This window comes from Adiantum capillus-veneris, chromosome 22 (genome assembly GCF_014529385.1).
Source record: "Adiantum capillus-veneris isolate H3 chromosome 22, ASM1452938v2, whole genome shotgun sequence".
Taxonomy (NCBI): domain Eukaryota; kingdom Viridiplantae; phylum Streptophyta; class Polypodiopsida; order Polypodiales; family Pteridaceae; genus Adiantum; species Adiantum capillus-veneris.
The window spans coordinates 146,306,277-146,325,760 of record NC_140952.1 but is presented as its reverse complement, the minus strand read 5'-3'; the positions used below and the strand labels follow the sequence as shown (position 1 = coordinate 146,325,760).

At 44.8% G+C, this 19,484-nt stretch overlaps 1 protein-coding gene across 1 annotated transcript; it reads left to right on the top strand.

The window, feature by feature from the left end:
* The first annotated feature begins 3,544 nt into the window (after positions 1-3,544).
* LOC147430387 (F-box protein At3g12350-like) lies at positions 3,545-5,291 on the top strand. The gene is made up of 2 exons (XM_086494842.1): positions 3,545-4,682; positions 4,769-5,291. Exons 1-2 carry the CDS (start codon positions 3,666-3,668, stop codon positions 5,228-5,230), a joined length of 1,479 nt encoding a protein of 492 aa, XP_086350968.1. The 5' UTR covers positions 3,545-3,665; the 3' UTR covers positions 5,231-5,291.
* The last annotated feature ends 14,193 nt before the right edge of the window (positions 5,292-19,484 follow it).

Below are 19,484 nucleotides of genomic sequence, written 5' to 3'. Positions count from 1 at the left end.
AGCCTTTAAAGAAAATGATCGGGTCTTACTCAAATTTCCCAAGGCTCGATTAAGGCACACGACGGGCAAGAATCCTACGGGACACCAAAAGTACTATGCTAAGTTAGCGTAAAGGTACTATGGTCCCTTCTAGATTCTTAGGCCAATCAATGAGATGGCCTATCAATTCAAGTTGCCCAGCCATTGGCTCATACACAATGCTTTTCATGTGAGCCTATTAAAGCCTTACAAAGGAGAGCCACCTCAAGAACCTACTATTGAAGACCCACCAGAGATTGAGGACCAAGAACAGGTGCTACAGCCCGAGTCAATCCTCTGACATGAAGACAAGGTACTAAGAGGCGGTAAGACTATCCGACGATATCTTATTAAGTTTAAGAATTATACTTTTGAAGATGCTAGATGGATGCAAGGCATACAATTAAAGGATAACCTAAACCTTATCAATGCTTACAATGCTTCCCAAGAGTAAGAAAATGTACAAATGTTAAAAATGAACAAAGTTTTTTGTCTTATAAGACTCTCTTTTTCTTTATTGTGCACAAAAATGAAGTAGTATGCATGTTTAGATCAAGTTTGCAGAGACGACGTCTCCCGAACACCAAGTAGAACTTGTCACTCTAATATGGAAGGTTGATAGGACTAATGTGCAGACATGCTTGCCACAGCTTAGGCTCTCAATCGCCAAATGGACTAGTCATCCATTCTAGAATGATGTTGTAGGGTCACATAAGGATCCTCTACCCGCTAGGAAAAGGACTAATGAATATGCTTTATCTTCTCTACCCCATAGTCGAGGACGACTATGATTTCAAGAGAGAGGTAATGTCATAATAATTAATATCTAATTCTCCTAAATGATTTTACTGATCATTTAATAAGGGAAAATTCCAGGGGAGAAAAAGCTAGAATATTGGTTAAGCTGGCAGACCGGCCACAGTAGGGATCCAAAGGAGGGAAAATAGGGATCCAAAGGGGGGGCCATCTTCAAAAGAGAAATGTCAACAATGGGCTTAAAAGACCCTAAGGTTCAATCCATTAAGACTTCCAAAATGCTAAGGTTCCAAAATTCAAAGGATGTGTCCAAAGGTCAAACATTAGGGAAATTGGATGCTTTGTGTGTGTCCCAAAATGTCTTCATGCATCCCTACATAGGAGGGGGTGAGTCCTAGCTATAGGAGATGAGAGAGAAACTCACACCCACACACACACAAGCTCCCTTTACACAAAGGGAATGAGGGACACATGTCAACTCACTAGCCAAGATGCCCACAAGGTGTACTCAAATCCTATTGGATGGCCTTGGAGGTGGACCAATGAGAATTAGGCTAGAGTAAATCTAGTTTAATTAATTTAAAAACACTTAATAAAAGAGAAAATAAGAATTAAGCTCTCTAGAAGTCTATTGGACAGTCTCCCAAGGGGTCCAATGAGCATTCAACAGCCCAATGGCTTGCCTGTTTCCTATTGGCCAGGAGACAAAGGGGTCCAATGAGAGTTTAGTTGCATTAATTAATTACCTAAAGCTCTCACAAAAGGGGAAAGGGGGACACATGTCAGAAGGCTATCACTTATGCTCCTGAAATCCTATTGGCTAAGCCTGGGGAGTTCCAATGGGGTGTCTGCATGAGCAAATAGCAAGAGGGGTTGACCAAGAGAGAGAGGGGACTGATTTTCTGAAGGCATTATTGCATTCCACAGTCACACCGGTATATGTGTGGAGTAAGAAGACTCTCTCTCTCTCTCTCTTCTCAAGCTTTAATGGAAAGCTTATGACCTACTCCGAGCTTGTGAGAAGGGAGGCCTACACCAACAACTCTTGGCTTTGTGATGCAAATTCAACCAAGAGCCAAGCTTCAATGCATGCTCATCTCCTCTACCATGCTAATTACTAAGCTAAGCTATGCTAATATGAGTAATTATGTGAGGAGATGTACATCTTTCTCGTAAGATTACTCCTTCTTCCTCTCAATCTACTCGCATACCCCCCTAGCTCTCACCATCTTCGAAGGTGTGTGAGGTCTTGGGTCTGAGACCGTGAGGGAATTGATGTTGTGTTTGATAAGTGTTTTGCTTAATGCTTGAAGTTTCCATCTTCATTGCACTAGCTAGTATTAAGGGAACACAAAGAATTTTATTGTAAAATGTCTCTCTTGATGGGAGAAACCATAATACAAAGCCTTTTGGAGGGGGGACCGGCTCCATGCAAATCCGGTCCTCAACTGTTGTCAATTGCTTAATTTCTCTCTCTTTTGAAAATTGTTCATGCTATCTAACTAGGTGTTATGCCTTTTGTTGCTCTCTCCACCCAAGCACTCTTGTTATTCTCATTAGGAATCTATTCTAATGAAATGCTCACTATGCTCATGCTATTTTCCGCTACACACAAGTTACTAGGCCATTAAATGTTACAATATGCAACATATTGGCTAGCAAGCGTATTGAGCTAGTCAAGGTGAATGCGAATGTTAATCTTGCAAATGCTTTCACAAAGAGCCTACCCTCTGAGCGGGTTGCACATTGCATGGAGATTATGGGTTGCAAGGAGATTGTTAGGGTTCAAGCCAACTGGCCGGACACCCATCACACTGACTGTACGAATCTTATCTATTCTTTTGATCATATAGAACAATAAGGAGTAGTAAGGCATTCAAATCCTTATTGAGAGCTCCACCAACACTATGTGTATGCTCTTCTTCTCCCTCGCACTTCGCATGCATCGCGCACTCTTCAAGGCTTTGATACCATGTCAATGTTGATGATGCGAAAGCGATGAAGAGAGAGAGAGAGAGAGAGAGAGAGAGAGAGAGAGAGAGAGAGAGAGACTTATGAACCAACCAACCTTGGCAATGAATTGATGATTTATAATGGGGGTTATGTGTGCTTATATACTCACCTTAGCAAATTTCCCTACCGAGCGTTTGACAAATACGTAAAATAAATACCTAAAGCCAAAATAAATATGGGGATCACATTGGGCTATCCTTGAGATGCTATAAACTTTAACATGATAAATCATTGTGGCATTTATAGTCAGATCTCGTGAATGACACTTAGGTAGTCTAAAGTTTTTTCCCAGCCTCTCAAGAGCCCTCTGCAATACTCTTGGGAGTGGGAGCCGGCATATTGTTCCTCAACACTAAAGACCACGGGGTCTTTAATGAAGGCCAAGCCGTGGGATCAACGATGCACAGGCAAGCTCCAAATTCGAAAACATCATGCAACGTCAACTCTGGTTCGAGGTTACTTTTTTTGGTCGAGTTTACTTTTTCGCATTTGTGTCTACCATATAAGGGCTTGTTTCGCCTTGGATGCCATCAAAACCTACACGTCCGCGTGGTTAGAGGATCCGCCTCTCATCGGGCATGTTGTGGGTTCGATTCAGATGGTGGGTGTTGCCCGCAGCTTTTTTTTCCGACCGTCCATTCACCTCGAGATTCCTGTGCTTGGCTCCCAAGTGTCAATCCCATCTCTCCCACTTCATTAAATACCCCGGGCCACTTAGTGACGAGGCAAGTTGTTAGCCAAAAGTTGCTCCTCCAAAAGTTTTACTAAGAGGCTGCCCTTGGCGCCAAGCTGCACTCCACAGCGCTTATCACATTTTCCTTACATTTTGTATGAACCTGCTGAACTGATCTGGTGGTTGTGGTGGCGGTGGAGGGCAGATGAGGGAGGCCGGAGGAGGTGGAGCTGGGGTAGCGCTAACGCTGGTGGATCTGACAGAAGATGTGCTGTCGTGCGTCCTGTCGTTCCTCCGTCCGGGAGAGGTGAGGGCATGCGCGGGGGTGTGCAGGCGGCTGCGAGAGGTGTGCGGGCAAGAGGGTAAAGTGTGGGCGGCCATGTGTCAGCGCCGCTGGGGCTCGCTCACCTCTCCCTCCCGCTGGGGCCACGGCCGTATCCCATTCACCCTTCTCTACGCCACTCTTACCAGATGGGAGCATCTCATTGGCTTCTGGCGTGGAGTCGGCAATGGCTTCCTGGCTCTGTTTGATTGGGCTCCAGACTGCATTGTGGGCCATAAGGTAGTTCCAGCAGGCCTCGACAGCTATGCTGTCCGCAAGATCCCTTTCTTGTGGATGGCTCTTTCCGATGATGGGCAAGTGACATGCCTTCTCGACCCAGCATTCAAAACCCTTGGAGCCTCTTATCCAAGATCTGACTCCTGCTTGAAGATGCAGGATGAGGCTAACTCAATTTCATCTACTTCTTTCACTCCAGATTTGAAGGCAATGCTCGAGCTTGGTATGCTGTTGGTGGACGTGCACTTTGTTGGCTATCACCACCTAGTAATAGAGGAAGTTGTTCAGCAGTCGGGCTGTGTCTCGAATGAGCTAGCAGAAGCTGCCACTTTGGCAGCATTTGGATCGAGCCATAACCTGCTTGAGTTAAGTCCTCCAGCTTGTATAAGCGGTCATTACTCTAATGTTCCGAGTCCTTACTCTAGCAGTTCAGATACCGAAGGCTACATTGGGAGTCCACCCGGCAGTTTCCAGCATGAGATGTATCAATTTCTCGCAAGCAAGGTTATAAGTGCGGGAGGTGAACGAGCAGCGAGGAAGCAGCGAAGGCGAGGCAAGGAACGTGCTTTGAGCCGGGGCAGAACTGTCCTCGATCCAGAACATTTTGTGAAAGTGACGCATTCAAGCCCAACTAAAGCACGGCCTCTTCAAGGACTCTGGAAGGTAGCTTCCTAGCTAACTAGTTGAACGAATCTGTTGTCTTGGGTCTCAATCTGAAATCAGTTTATATGAACACTGGTTGTCCTCAGGGATTTTTCGATAGTGCTGGACTGGATTTTGTACTGGTCTCTTATGATGATAAGGAAGGGATCGTCTGCCGCAAGGTCCAAGACCTTGATGGGACAACAAAAGGTGGATCCGTTTTATGGACCTCAGAGTCTACTCCAAGGGCTGCGCTCCCATCTTGTCAAGCTGAGGAAGCACTTTACAGCGGCCGCAGACATACTAGGCCAGGGTGCTCTGTTGCTCAGCCAAGGGAGGCAATTGAGTTGGCCTTTGATTTTTGTAAGGAGGATTTTTGTAAGGAGGTTATCGGTATTCTTTGCACATCATCATGTGACTTTCATTCAATGTTTGCTTCTAGTTTTCAGGAAGGGAGGATTTGGCGATATGCAAATGGGACATTTGGATTTGGTTATTGTCATTCAAGTGCGGTGGTTGATTTTAGGGCATTATGTTCAGAAGGGTTTTTGCTCGATGCTATCGATTGAACAATTGTTTTGGGTTCCCCAGAATTTGTATTTTTGTGTACACAAAGAGCATGATTACCCAGTTTTGTCTTCTTTTAAATGATTTGCGGGCTAGTGAAGCTCTAGGTGTGAGGTTAAGTCAGATGAGACTGGCAGAGGGACTTTTACTAGCTGATGGATTGCCTGTTATGTCTTGGATGGGTTTTGTGTTGTCTTCTATGTTTTGTTTGCTAAATTTGTTTAAGTTCAAGTCTCATGCTCATCTGGTTCTTTCGTCTTAGTTTGTACTTATTGGTCTCAGTTTGTACATCTTCTGCGGGAGTTCAACAAGTTCTGTTGAACTAGCCAAAGAGTCAAAGAGAGTTCCGGCAAAAGTTGTCCCACTTTGAGACTACAAGTTTCGCCTTTTCCCCACCCCTGGAGGGGTGTTTAGTTTCTACATCTTGAAGTGTTTTCCACATGCCTACTGAGTGATTTGCCAACATCTTGTATTGTAATGCAGGTTCATAGAGCAAAACTTGAATGGCTCATTGTTCGATACAAGAAGAAGGTGCACGTCGTGTTGATTGCATGTGCGAGAGGTGCTTATCACACCGAGTCCTGTTTGGACTTCAAATACATATCTTTATGAATCAGTTTCAAATGTTGATTATGTCTGAAGGCAGAATTCTGGTGTTAATTTGTTTGCTTGAATCGATGTGTTAGGCACTGATGCCATGAGTCGGTAAGTAGGTGGTAATGCAAGCATCGTGGATGTGCCATTGTAGTTGTTTCCAAGAAGCAGGTTAAACAGTGTGCTTTCTTGTTTACTTCCTTCACTGGTTCCAGTGCTATGCAAGTCCTCGGTGTCTTTGGAGTGGTAACAGAAACGCTTGTTGTCATATTTGTGTATGTTAATGTGTATCGGGTGTTTGTGAGATCATGTACTGGCAAGTCAACTCAGTTCTATGCCCATGATTGGGTATGACTGATTATGCTATTGGATCTAGTTGCCAGCACACATAATGGAATTGGCAATGATTTTGTGAATGACCTTAATGTGTGTATTATAAAAAGTGCAAGCCTGTCTGGCTGTCAAAATTATGTAGGTGTGTAGGATGCAAATGTTGCACGAATAGCCTTTTATGGGAACAACTGTGCGTTTAATGCCATTTAAATGTTTGAAATATAAAAAGCCTTTACTAAGAAAATCAAGGACTATACTTTTGTCAAAATTATTTCACACAATTGTGGAGAGCTGTTAAATGTTCGTCTATGGCATATTAATTGAAAAGTATATAGCTAGACACAGGGACTTTGGTGTTCACCATTCTCCTTTTTGGCCCTCCCTTGAAATGGTTGTCATGACAAGCTTCCTCTTATAGAAACATTGGATAAGGGGCCAATCAATTGGCTTATGGTGTGGAAGACTTAAAGCTCAACAAGCTTTCTTCTTCTACTTTTTTCATTATTATGAGTGACTTGAGATCCATGATTCTAATGATAATTACGAAAACATGGAGGCTCTTAGAGAAGAGAACCTCAACAACTGGCCACTAGAAACGAGCCATGAAGAGAACAAGCATGTATAGACTGACATGGTACCTTTGTGAACATAAGAAGAGAGAAAGTAGTCTAATTGGTGAAAGGTAAAACCACAAATCAAAGCCTTGAAGGTGAAACCTATGAACAAAGAGATTGATGAGTATAATGAAAATTTTTAAGAATATTCCAAAAAATTCTATCAGAAAGACTTAGTATGCAACATGCACATCACTTAGGCTTCACACACAAATTTCATGTATCCATATGTGACATAAAAGTTGGAAAGCATCATGTGTCCACTTTCACTCCCCTCACTAGGTAGAATCTATACAAATTCCACTCACCTAGCTGTTTTTCTTCCAAAGTTAGTTCCAAAATTGGGAGCGTACACGCATGAGTGTAGGATTTGAACCTGCATCGTTTTAATCAAGGTTTTTGGATTGTCGATCTACACTAGTCGGATGAACGCCCCCTATTTACTAATGCGCATGCTTTCTCTAGAAAAGAGAAACCCCAACCATCTTCGTATTGTAGTGTCGTGGACATGTACCCCTGGCAACCTTGCCACCCACTAGCCCACTTGGTTCCCCCTCTGTTCGCGTCATCCATCTTTGTGTCATGCCTTGCTCGATTTAGCTGCCTCGACACACACATCTCTACACTCTCCTTCCTGTTTGCTTTCCATTTTTCTACCCTTCCACAGATGGTATCTCGGTATCTCATGAGATATCATCCAATTGAACTCTACCTCTAAATGCAACACCCAATATTTCAAGTCGTCATGAACAATATCAAGTGAGCGTGTTTAGCAAAGTACTTACTTGGAAAGTTTTGGGCCTTGGATATTCATTACAGCTCTCTCTCTCTCTCTCTCTCTCTCTCTCTCTCTCTCTCCTTTTCTTGTTGCCCCTGTCTCGCGCCCCCTTGCTACTCCCGCTCTCGCTCCCCTGCTGCCCCTGCCTTGTGTCCCCCCTGCGGCTCTTGCACGCGCTGCTGCACGCACTGTTACGCCCGCTGTCGTCCGCACGCGCTTCCCCCCTCCCGCTCGCACTGTTGGGTCCCTGCCCCCGCTCCCTCGCGCTCTCTTCGCAACTCCCCAACCTAGTCGAAGGGGGAAATTGTAGCGTAGAGAGAGAAAGAGGAAAAAAAAGTAGCGTAGATAGAGAAAGAGGGAATATATATATATATATACCGTGGAGAGAGAAAGGGTAGAGAGAGAGAGAGAGAGAGAGAGAGAGAGAGAGAGAGAGAGAGAGAGAGAGAGAGAGAGAGAGAGAACCCTCTTCTTCACTCCTGTACCTCCTCTCCCTCTCCTGTTGCGGCCTTTTGATCATGAGAAAGCAGAATGGCAAGGATGACCCGGTGGAGGATGCCATCGAGAAATTAAAATAACAATTGAGTGAGTCCATCAGCAAGATCAACCGCCACCTCCTAGGTACTATAAAGGGACTCGACGCACGCGTGGCAGCGTTGGAAAGCACGATACATACACTCGAAGATCGCGTGAAGGCCCAAGATGAGAAAATTGCACTACTCAAGGAAGAGCTTGCAGAGGTGCGATCGCAGAATGTCCTCGAAGAAGGAGAGCTTCAACCCTATGTCATTGAAGATCTTAACACGATTAAGGAACAAGTACGGGCCATCAAAGAAGGCGGGGAGCAACAAAAAGAAATGACGACTTCGTGGGTAGATGTCATCACAAAGACCCAACAAAAAGCAGAAAAGGCCGAAAAATGGATCGAGATTGTCAAGAAAGGAAAAGGCAAGGAAATAACCCCCACCCCCACACCAACCATCATCAACTTGACACTTGAAGAGGAGCAAAGGAGACGTGTGCCTTAGAGACCAAGATAATGTGGATAAAGAGGTGAAAGAACTCATGACTCTGGTGGGGTCAACGAGCAGACCTATACGAGGGCTTGGAGAGTGGGCACTAAGAAAAGTGGGAACAACTGAGAAACCTTGAAGGAAAGGACACTCATTCTCCGATTCCCCTCCATGGAAGCGAAGAAGGACTTCTTGAAGAAGAGACCAACTCTAAAGAATACTGGTATCTTTCTTGGAGATGACCTCACCCTCTCGCAGATTGCTCATATGCAAGAAGTAATGCCGGAAATTAGAGCAGCAAGGAAAAGGGAAAGATTGCTTTTTAAAGGGATGGAAAGGTGGTGATATTGGAGCGATGCCCCATATAACGGTGCGAGACCTATGGAACCGCACTAAAGATGGCAACTTGGAATTGTAATGGGTCACACCTTCTTGATGTAGGGGCCTTTGAGGATAGCTTCACGAGGAGAGACATCATTTTCTACTCCGAGACGCATCAAGCACCTGGGCAATCCATGCCATAGGTGAGCGGATATAGATGGGAGACGATCTGCAGACAGGAGACCAGATCACAGCATCGAGGACGGGGCGCAGGGGGAGTGGCAGTTCTATTCAAGGAGGAGTTGCAGCCGCTGATATATATAGCATGCAAGGATGAACACGCTAGGTACATGTGGGTGAGGCTTAGGGCAAAGACGGGCAGATACCTCTACATTGCTATTTGTTACTTTCCTCCTAGTACATCAGTATATGTATCACCTAGAGGAGAATCCCCCTTTGCTATTTTGGATAATGACATATGGGAGTTTTCCAAGGATGGTGACATTATCATACTAGGGGATTTCAATGCTTGGACTGCCACCATACAATATTTTATGATACTTCCGGGGAGATGCTTAGGGAGATGGACATCACAGAGATGGGTCTGTCCAGACTATCACAAGATGAGGAATACACTGAATATGGCAGATACTTGATAGATATGGGAACCGCACATAGATTGGCCATTGTGAATGGCCTACAAAGATTTTCGACAGCTGGAGGTTTTTCTTGCTTCCCACACCGACATTGTGCCAGCACAGTGGATTATGTTATGGCCAAGCGAGGTCTCATTCCATTCTTTTTTCATGGTGGGTACTAGGCCGGTTGGAGTAGCAGTTGATCATGCTATCTTGTCTTTCACTCTGACCTTTCTCAGTTCAGCACAACTCCATTAGGAGAGGTCCCCACACACACTCGATATACCTTCATGAGGGAGACGGATTCTGTGTATATGGATGAGATATACAGGCAGCTATGCACCCAGGAGCCGAGCCGGCCACTAGATGAACTTACTCAAATACTGACAGAGACGCTCCATGATACAACATCAGAGGCATACCCCCACAGCCAGCCCACACGGAGACGATCTGGGAGCATACCCCGGAAAAGTTGGTATGATGAGGAGTGTAGAGAGACGAGGATCAAATTACAGAGGGAAGTGCTCATGGGTATTACCACACATAGACAGTCACGGATTTTCTTTCGCCGCCTAGTGCGACGAAAGAAAAGGGCTTATCTATCTTAGCTAGAGTGATATCTGTATCAGTTATTTATAAGTCAGGACTCAGGCAAAGCATGGAGGCTATTCCACGAGCATTCACCACCACCAGCGGTCACCTCCACTAAGACATGGGGGGAATATGCCACATCTCTCTACACAGCATCAGGGCAGCCACCTCTGCCGGACCCAGTAGAGACATGCCCGAAGACATGTTCTTTCTTTACTGCCGAGAGGGTAAGGAAAGCCATTGACAAGATGAAGACAAGAAGACAAGGAGAGCACATGATCATGATGGTATGGTAGCAGAGCACTTAATCCATGCCAGAGATATGCTTGCAAAGCTTTCGACTATGATTTTTAATCGAGCCATATATGAAGGCTTCCCGGAGACTTGGAGTATGTCTATGATTGTGCCTATTTTCAAGTCAGGAGATCCCATGATTCCCGCGAATTATCGCACCATCATGGTTGGTCACACATTAGCTAGATTGTATGCATTTGTTCTTGAGCAGGAGCTGAGTAGATGGGCAGAGCGAGAGGGCATAAGAGCACCGGGGCAAGCAGGTTTCAAGAGAGGTTTCTCCACTTTTGACCAGATTTTGACACTCTGAGCTATTATTGAGGAGGGTAGACAGGATCTATTGTAGCTTAGTGGAATTTTGCAAAGCTTTTGACACAGTCCAGAGAGCCAGCTTATACGCAGACTACAGGACATGGGTGTGCCTACAGAGCTGATATGGGGTATTTTGGCTCTATACAAGACAATGATGGGGCGGGTACGCACCACTGAGGGAATGTCTGACATGGTCCACTCCACTATTGGAGTAAAGCAGGGATGCCCCCTATCCCCGACTCTTTTTGGGATGTATGTGGATGAGTTTTCAGGCTATGTAGAGCTTCAGGGAGACAGGGGGCTCAGCTAGCAGGTGTTGGGGTATAAAGCCCAATGTGGTCGCCCAGGTAAGTGGGTGGGCCGCTAGGTATGTACACATATTCTTTTGTTAAAACCTAATAAGAACTCACTATGCTCTACACATTACAGTAGAGCGAGTTCACCATATCATCGTGCTCTTCTTCTCGCACTCTCTCTCGCGTCGCACTTCCGCTCGTACTCCTTCAACTGGTATCAGAGCTCAGATCAAGGCTCGGGGTAGCATTTGCAGGTAGCCAGAGTCACCTGCTTAGATTGGAGTGAGATTCGACAAGCGAAGACACGGCCCATCTCGGCCACCGTTCGGCTTTGACAAAGCTCTACGCAGGCCATTTTCGACTACGTGGTCTTGGCGGTTGCAGATCCGACTCTGCAAATTTGGGGTTTCGGCCTACGATTGCAAGTGCTGAGGATATCTGCACTTCCAGAGTGCTGATTTGTGGCTATCTACACAACGAAGGATGGCTCACAGTTCTTGGAGGCGTGTCACATACGACACGGGCGCACCTACACACAAACTGTAGGCGACATCCACTAGTTCATCAGGTAGCTTGTGTTTGCTGCTTGATATTCTAGATTTCATCATGACATTGCAGGTAATTTCACATGGGATGTATTGTCAGAGATGATGTATGTCTGTTGAGGGTTTGTTGGCTGTGAGTCACGCAGCAAACAACCGCCGCAGCGGTTACAGCATACAGTGGGAAAATTTGTGGATGTATGACTTTGTGGGAAGTCTATGTACTTTCAGATTTACTGTAGCCTTTGTTGAGGGTCGAGTGAGGTTTTATTGAGGTGGGAGATTCTCGAATGTTGAGATCCTTTCGGTGATACAGGTCTTGGAGCTATCCCTCGAGCACCCTTAGATAGGCAGCTAGGATGTATTGACTGTGAGTTAGACAGTTGGGATTGCATCTTTGCTTTACTGCCATTGAGGCATTGTCGCAGTCTATGCTTACAGGACAGTGACAGGACAGTGAGAGCCAGTACAGGTGCAGGACAGGTTTACCCGCAACTTACAGTGTTAGAGAGACAGTGTTTTTTGAGCTGTTTTTGGTCTGTTTTTTGAGTACACCAGAGCCATTTTACAAAGGAGACTCTGCCGAAATTTTTGCAGAATCTGAAGCTTTCTTGGTTCATTTGATAGGTTGATATTGGTTCAGAGGTCAGTTTACAGGGGAAACTCTGCCGAATTTTTCCCAGGAAAGTAAACTATTGTGAAGCGTAGCTATGGCTGGATCACAAGACACTGCTCTTTACAATATCAAGAAGCTGGATGGAACCAATTTCCCATTGTGGAAGAAGCAGATTTGGCACGTGTTGGTACAAAAGAAGCAGATAAAACCTATAAAGCTCAAGGAGATAAAACCAGAAGATATGGACGAAGATGAATGGAGCGAAATGGATGAATTGGCACTTTCTACCATTATGCTGACTTTGGCAGAAAGCGTTTACTTCAATGTAGCAGACGAGATGTCGGCTTATGAAGCATGGACAAAGTTGAGTGATCTTTATGAGAAGCAGAGTGCAGCTTCACATGTAGACTGGCTTAAGAAGCTTGTTGACTTAAAGATGAAAGAAGGGACACCTATGTCCAATCATCTGAATGAATTCAACACCATCTACAGTCAGTTGTCAGCTCAAGGTGTCAAGTTTGATGAACCTGTTAGAGCTATGTTCTTGTTGATCACATTGCCGAAAAGTTGGGACACTTTTCGCACAGCTTTGAGTAATTTTGCACCTCCAGATGGTTTGACCATAGCAGGTGTAGAAGGCAGTCTGCTTACTGAAGAAACCAACAGAAAGACAATGGACAAAGGCAAAGGAACAGCCTTATTTGTCAGGGGAAGGACCAAAGAAAATGACAAAAAAGGAAAGAGGAATCAGTCTCGTAGCAAGTCCCGCAGTGCTAAAGGCAAGAGTGACATAGAATGCTACCATTGTGGCAAGAAGGGTCACATGAAAAGAGACTGCAGAGAATGGAAAGCAGAAAAAGGCAAAGAGAAATCTGAAGACCATGGTGAGAAGAACAAGTCCTCAGTGAAGATTCAAGAAATAAATGTGACAAACACTTTTGCAGAGGATGACAGTCTAGTGTTAGGAGACATCTACTTCTTGAAGAATACAATGGACTTAGCTCTTCTTACAGCATTTGATGGAAATGCACTGAGTGACTGGATTATAGAATCAGGGGCATCACTTCATGTGTCTCCAAACAAGGAGTGGTTTACCTCTTATGTGACCACTAAAGATCATGTTCGGCTAGGCAATGGGCAGCCATGTGAGATCTTAGGTGTTGGAGATGTTCAATTGAAGTTTCAGAATGGCTCTTCTTTCACGCTTAAAAATGTGAGACATGTTCCCGTAATTACAAAGAGCTTGATCAGCATAGGTTTACTTGATGATGCTGGCTACGTCACCACTTTTGGACATAACATGTGGAAGATATCCAAGGGTTCTATGACAGTAGCACATGGAGTAAAGTCTGGAGGACTTTACATGATTTATGTATCAAATGTCTCTAAAAATGTAATCAATGTAATCGAGCAGCCGAACGTTTCTTTGTGGCATAGCCGGTTAGGACATATGTCCAAGAAGCGAATGGAAATCTTGTCTCGTTCTGGTTATTTGCCTCGCTTTTCATTTAATGATTTTGAATTCTGTGAACATTTTTCTGTATGGTAAGCAAACACAGCAGCCACATAAGCATAGAAGCAGTAGAAGAGATACACAGTTGGCACTTGTTCATAGTGATTTGTGTGGACCTATGCCTAACCTATCTCTAGGGGGAGCTTCTTACTTTATGACATATATAGATGATTACTCGAGGAAAGTATGGGTTTACTTTCTCAAGCACAAGGATGAAGCGTTTACTGTTTTCAAAAAGTTTGTGACACTTGTGGAGAATCAGAGTGGCAAGAAGCTTAAATGCTTACGCACTGACAATGGTGGAGAGTATGTTTTAAAGGCCTTTCAGGACCTTTGTGAGTCAAAAGGTATAAAACGTGAACTTACTGCTCCTTACAATCCTCCTCAAAAAGGTGTTGTTGAGAGGATGAATAGGACCATACAAGAGAAGGTCAAAAGTATGTTGTCTAATGCACAACTGCCAAATGGGTTTTGGGCTGAAGCTGTATCAACAACTGTTCATCTTATAAATAGATCTCCTAGCAAGGTTTTGCAGAAGGATTCAGTGGCAGAGATGGTATGGTCAGGCAAAATGTCCTCATACAAGCATCTTAGAGTCTTTGGCTGTGAGGCATATACTCATGTTCCAAAGGAATTTAGGAACAAACTTGAGCCAAAGAGTAGAAAGTGCATCTTTCTAGGCTATGGTAATTCTGGTGAGATGGGGTACAGACTTTGGGATCCCGAATCCAGAAAGGTTATCCGCAACAATGATGTTCACTTTAATGAAGCCAAATATCATTCTAAACCAGAGAGGGTTGAGGAGATTAGAAGAGTTGTCTTCCAAGAAGATGGACCTGCACGTGCAAGACAAAATGTCAGGGCTCAAGAGGAGCAAGGACAGGATAGAGTGGAACCACACGTTGTGGCTGAGCCTCAACCACCTATTTTGTGTAAATCGGGACGTATCTCACGACCTCCTGATCGGTTTGTTCCATCTATGAACTATGTCATGTTGACTGATTGCAATGAGCCTTCATGTTACAAGGAAGCAGTGCAAATGAAGGACTCCGGGAATTGGCAATTGGCCATGCAGTCAGAGATGACAGCTCTGCATAAAAACAAGACATGGAAGCTAGTTAAATTACCACAGGGCAAAAAGGCTCTACCTTGTAAATGGGTTTACAGGTATAAGATCACCACTCATGATAGTTAGCCAAAGTACAAAGCAAGGCTTGTTGCCAAGGGCTTTAAGCAAGAACAAGGCATTGACTTTGATGAAGTCTTCTCTCCGGTGGTCAAGATGACTACATCGAGATGCTTTCTTGCATGGTGATTTAGATGTGGAAATTTACATGCAGCAGCCAGAAGGGTTTGTTGAGAAAGGCAAGGAAGATTTGGTATGCCAGTTGTTAAAGAGTCTTTATGGCTTAAAACAATCACCGAGGGCATGGTACCATAAGTTCCACAAGTTTATGCTTTCTCAAGGCTACAAACGTAGTGAGTTCGATCACTGTCTATATACAAAGAAGGCTAAGGATGGCAGTTGGCTGATTCTATTTTGTATGTGGATGACATGTTGATTGCTGGCAAGCACTTGGAAGAAATTTCAGCTTTGAAGTCAAAGATGGCAAAATCGTTTGACATGAAAGACATGGGTGAGGCAAGTCATATTCTTGGTATGCTCATTGAGAGAGACAGATCAAAGAAGTTGATTTGGTTATCTCAAACAGAGTATATTGACAAGGTTTTGCAACGTTTCAATATGGAGAAGGGAAAGGCATTGAGTGTTCCACTGCCACCATATGTGAAACTTAGCAAACAAGATTGTCCCGTGTCTGAGGAAGAACAGGCTGAAATGGATAAGATTCCATATGCGTCTGCAGTGGGTAGTTTGATGTATGCAATGATTTCTACTCGCCCAGACATTGCATTTGCAGTGGGAGTAGTAAGTCGATACATGTCAAACCCAGGAAAGAAACATTGGGAGGCAGTGAAAGGAATATTGAGATACCTGAAAGCTACAAAGAGTATGCGTATATGCTATGGGAGTCAGGAGCTAAGTGTAAAGGGTTTTACAGACTCAGATTATGCAGGTGACTTAGACAACCGAAGGTCTACGTCAGGGTATGTCTTTACATTGGCTAGTGGAGAAGTATCATGGCGTTCTAGATTACAAGATTGTGTTACTCAGTCTACTAAGGAGGCTGAATATGTTGCAGCATCAGAGGCATGCAAAGAATCAATTTGGCTTAATCAACTAGTAACAGATTTGGGAATCAAAGAAGAGACGCCTGTGTTATATTGTGATAGTCAGAGTGCTATACAATTAGCTCGCAATCCAGTTTATCACTCAAAGACAAAGCATGTGGATGTGAAATATCATTTCATCAGGGAAATGATCGAGGATAAGCAAATTCAGCTTATCAAAGTTCACACCACGGAAAATCCTGCTGATCTACTTACAAAAGGACTTCCCTCAGAGAGCTTTGCGCATTTTCGCAAGTAGTTAGGTGTAGGGTAGTACATCACTTCTCTACATCTCTTGTATATTAGCTTGTATAGTAGCTTCTCTCACACTTAAAGTGCCACATTGGACTTTAAGTGGGAGGTTGTTGGGGTATAAAGCCCAATGTGGTCACCCAGGTAAGTGGGCGGGCCGCCAGGTATGTACACATATTCTTTTGTTAAAACCTAATAAGAACTCACTATGCTCTACACATTACAGTAGAGCGAGTTCACCATATCGTCGTGCTCTTCTTCTCGCACTCTCTCTCGCGTCGCACTTCCGCTCATACTCCTTCAGCAGGGACATGGATTCCGTTGTTACTATATGCTGATGATATTGTGTTGATTTTTGACTCTCTAGAGGGGATGCAACGTCATTTGGATGCTTTGCATACATTTGCTCGTGACAGTGGATTGTTTGTCAATCTGGGAAAAACCAAGGTTATGGTGTTCAACACTATACCACAGTGGGTTAGGAGGTCGGCACCCACATTTACGTATGGCCAGGAGACTGTGGAGTACACAGATGCATATACTTATCTTGGGGTAGTCTTCGGTGGACTGGTGTTTTCACTAAGGAGAGCATCAGAGACTAGACCGACAAGAGCATATGGAGCTTTGGGAGGACTGGAGAGAATGTGTTCGTCCCAGGTTCAATTTCACGAACTGTGAACAAAGCTCTGGCTTTTTGACACTCTATTGACTCCAGCTATGCTTTATGGAGTGCAGGTATGGAGACCCTCAGTAGACCACCATGGGAGATCTGGCAACACAGATGGATGGAGATGTATGGAGAGGCCTCTGGTCTCTATGATTGCTCGGATGACTCGGACTAAGGCCTCAGTACCACATGAGCCCCCCCCCCCCCCCCGTGCGCGGTGGAGGCATCGACTATATTAGTATCCTTTATACACGGTCTATGGGATCTCCCCAGGGATAGATACGCTCGGCTTGCCTTAGAGTCATCATGACAACTAGCTCTACAAGGCGAAGGATAGATGAAGCATGGTTTCAGTTGCATAGGTCTCAACATGGATAGATTACCTCCGCTTCAATACTCCTTGGATGCACCCTCTCTCTCTCACACAGACAGAGATCACCAGACTCATACGTCAGGATCTGATTCAGCTAGATACCAGGAGCACATGGATACAGCTGACACAGGAGTTGGGCATGAAGATGGCCTTCTACAGAGAGCATCTTCTCCAACTCACGGAGGACGGCTTTGTGACTAGGCCTTCATACATGGATACACATTTATCTCATGGGATAAGATGCGCTATTGGACAGATACACACTTCCTCACATTAGCTCCAGACGAGACTGGTCGATTTCGAGGGTGCCAGCAGGGGCCAGGATATGTCACCTATGTAACTTAGAGCCAGAGACAGAGCCGCACTACACATGTCACTGCCCGGCATACTATGAGATACACGGCTGCTTCCACTGCCTGTTCAGAGAAGGTTTCGGACCTTTTCTAGAGTCATGAGATACAAGGATCAGAGATGTCTCGGATTGTTCCTGCTAGAGCTGCGTAAACTTAGCGAGAGCTTGCGGAGGACATCAGGGGAAAGATAGTCTCAAAGACAAATCACAGATTTCTTTACATTTGCCAGAGGAGAGCCAACGGAGCAGTCATTACAACAGATCTCAGAGCCTACTCATACCAGAGGTACGCTGCTTGACTGAGCCAGTGAGCTTCGCAGATCTAGATGCCCACGACCTCGGGGGGTCTCCCACTACCGACGAAGGCTGCAACAGAAGATACATATCACTCTAGCTCGACATGTAGGACGCCCAACCAGAGTACTGACCATGGAGGAGGTCGATGAGATCTGACAGCGATCAATGAGAGATTTCATTTGAAGCCCCCCCCCCCCCCCCCCCCCCCCCCCCCCCCCCTCCTCCCCCAAAACCCCAACCCCCAATCCCCTTATTTCCTTATCCTTGGTGTTTTAGTGTTAGTGTTAGTTCTCTGTAACTTTGTAATTTCCGTACTCAGACATTGTATCAGATTCACCAATTGTAACTTTTTGGTCTCATAGGTCATTTTGGCCTTTTGAAGACGTTAATATGACATTTCATTTCATTTAATTTCTCTCTCTCTCTCTCTCTCTCTCTCTCTCTCTCCCCCCCCCCCCCCCCCCCCCCCCCCCCCAATGGTTGTGTAGTTAAGTATACCACTAATTGCTCTACTTACAAATTATGACCACAACTTAGGCTTGCTTTATGTAGACACTAGTTGCTTTAGTTTGTTAATATCAAATCTTTGCATTTCAACAGTTTAATGTGACAAATTAGTCCTTGCTTTATTGGTCGTTTTATCATTGTTTTTTGTCTACGAAACGAACTAATACAAATCGATTAAGTCGGTCTGTCACACTAATAAGTTTAATGGAAGAATGACAAATTAAAAACATTGTGAATCGATAAATAAGAGTATAAACAGCATGGTTTTTATGATGTATTGATGTATGATGATGCTATGATGTCGAGTGTGTGGCAATGTAGGTAGTAGGTACCCAATTCTAGTTGTATTCTAAGAAGATGACTGATGGGGTCACTGTAAGTAAGTAGTGAAGAGTTGTTGAACCCCTTTTGTGAACACTTGAAAATGTAAGTGATCATATTGAATATAATGTGTGAGAGAGAGAGAGCGCATATACTATAGAGGGAAGGAATAAATTGACCTTGAAAAGGAAAAGGTGCGAGGGCTGGGAGCAGGGACAATGATGATACAATACAAGTGAAACTCTTTTGTGGAAAAGGTTTGACATCCCACCACCTTTCCTTTTAGCGTATTGTTGGTTCCCCCTTCCCCTTCTGTGACGCCCTCGTTCGGGGCGTCGCGGAAACGGGGCCGCGCCGGCTCACCTGCGATGCAAACGGGACCTGCAGGCAAGCAAACGCACGTACAAGAACTCAACTTGAAAACTGAACGCAAGAGGGACACGAGAATGAGGGACACGAATGCATGATCAATTTCATAAGAAAGTGCCGAATACAAGGGACGCAAGTAATCACTTGAAAACGGGGCTGGAAAGTTGGGGGAAGTGGCACATACTTCCCTTATATACTCCCCCGGGTTGAGAGAGCTTGACGCCCACGTTCGGGGCGTCGCGGAAACGGGGCCGCGCCGGCTCACCTGCGATGCAAACGGGACCTGCAGGCAAGCAAACGCACGTACAAGAACTCAACTTGAAAACTGAACGCAAGAGGGACACGAGAATGAGGGACACGAATGCATGATCAATTTCATAAGAAAGTGCCGAATACAAGGGACGCAAGTAATCACTTGAAAACGGGGCTGGAAA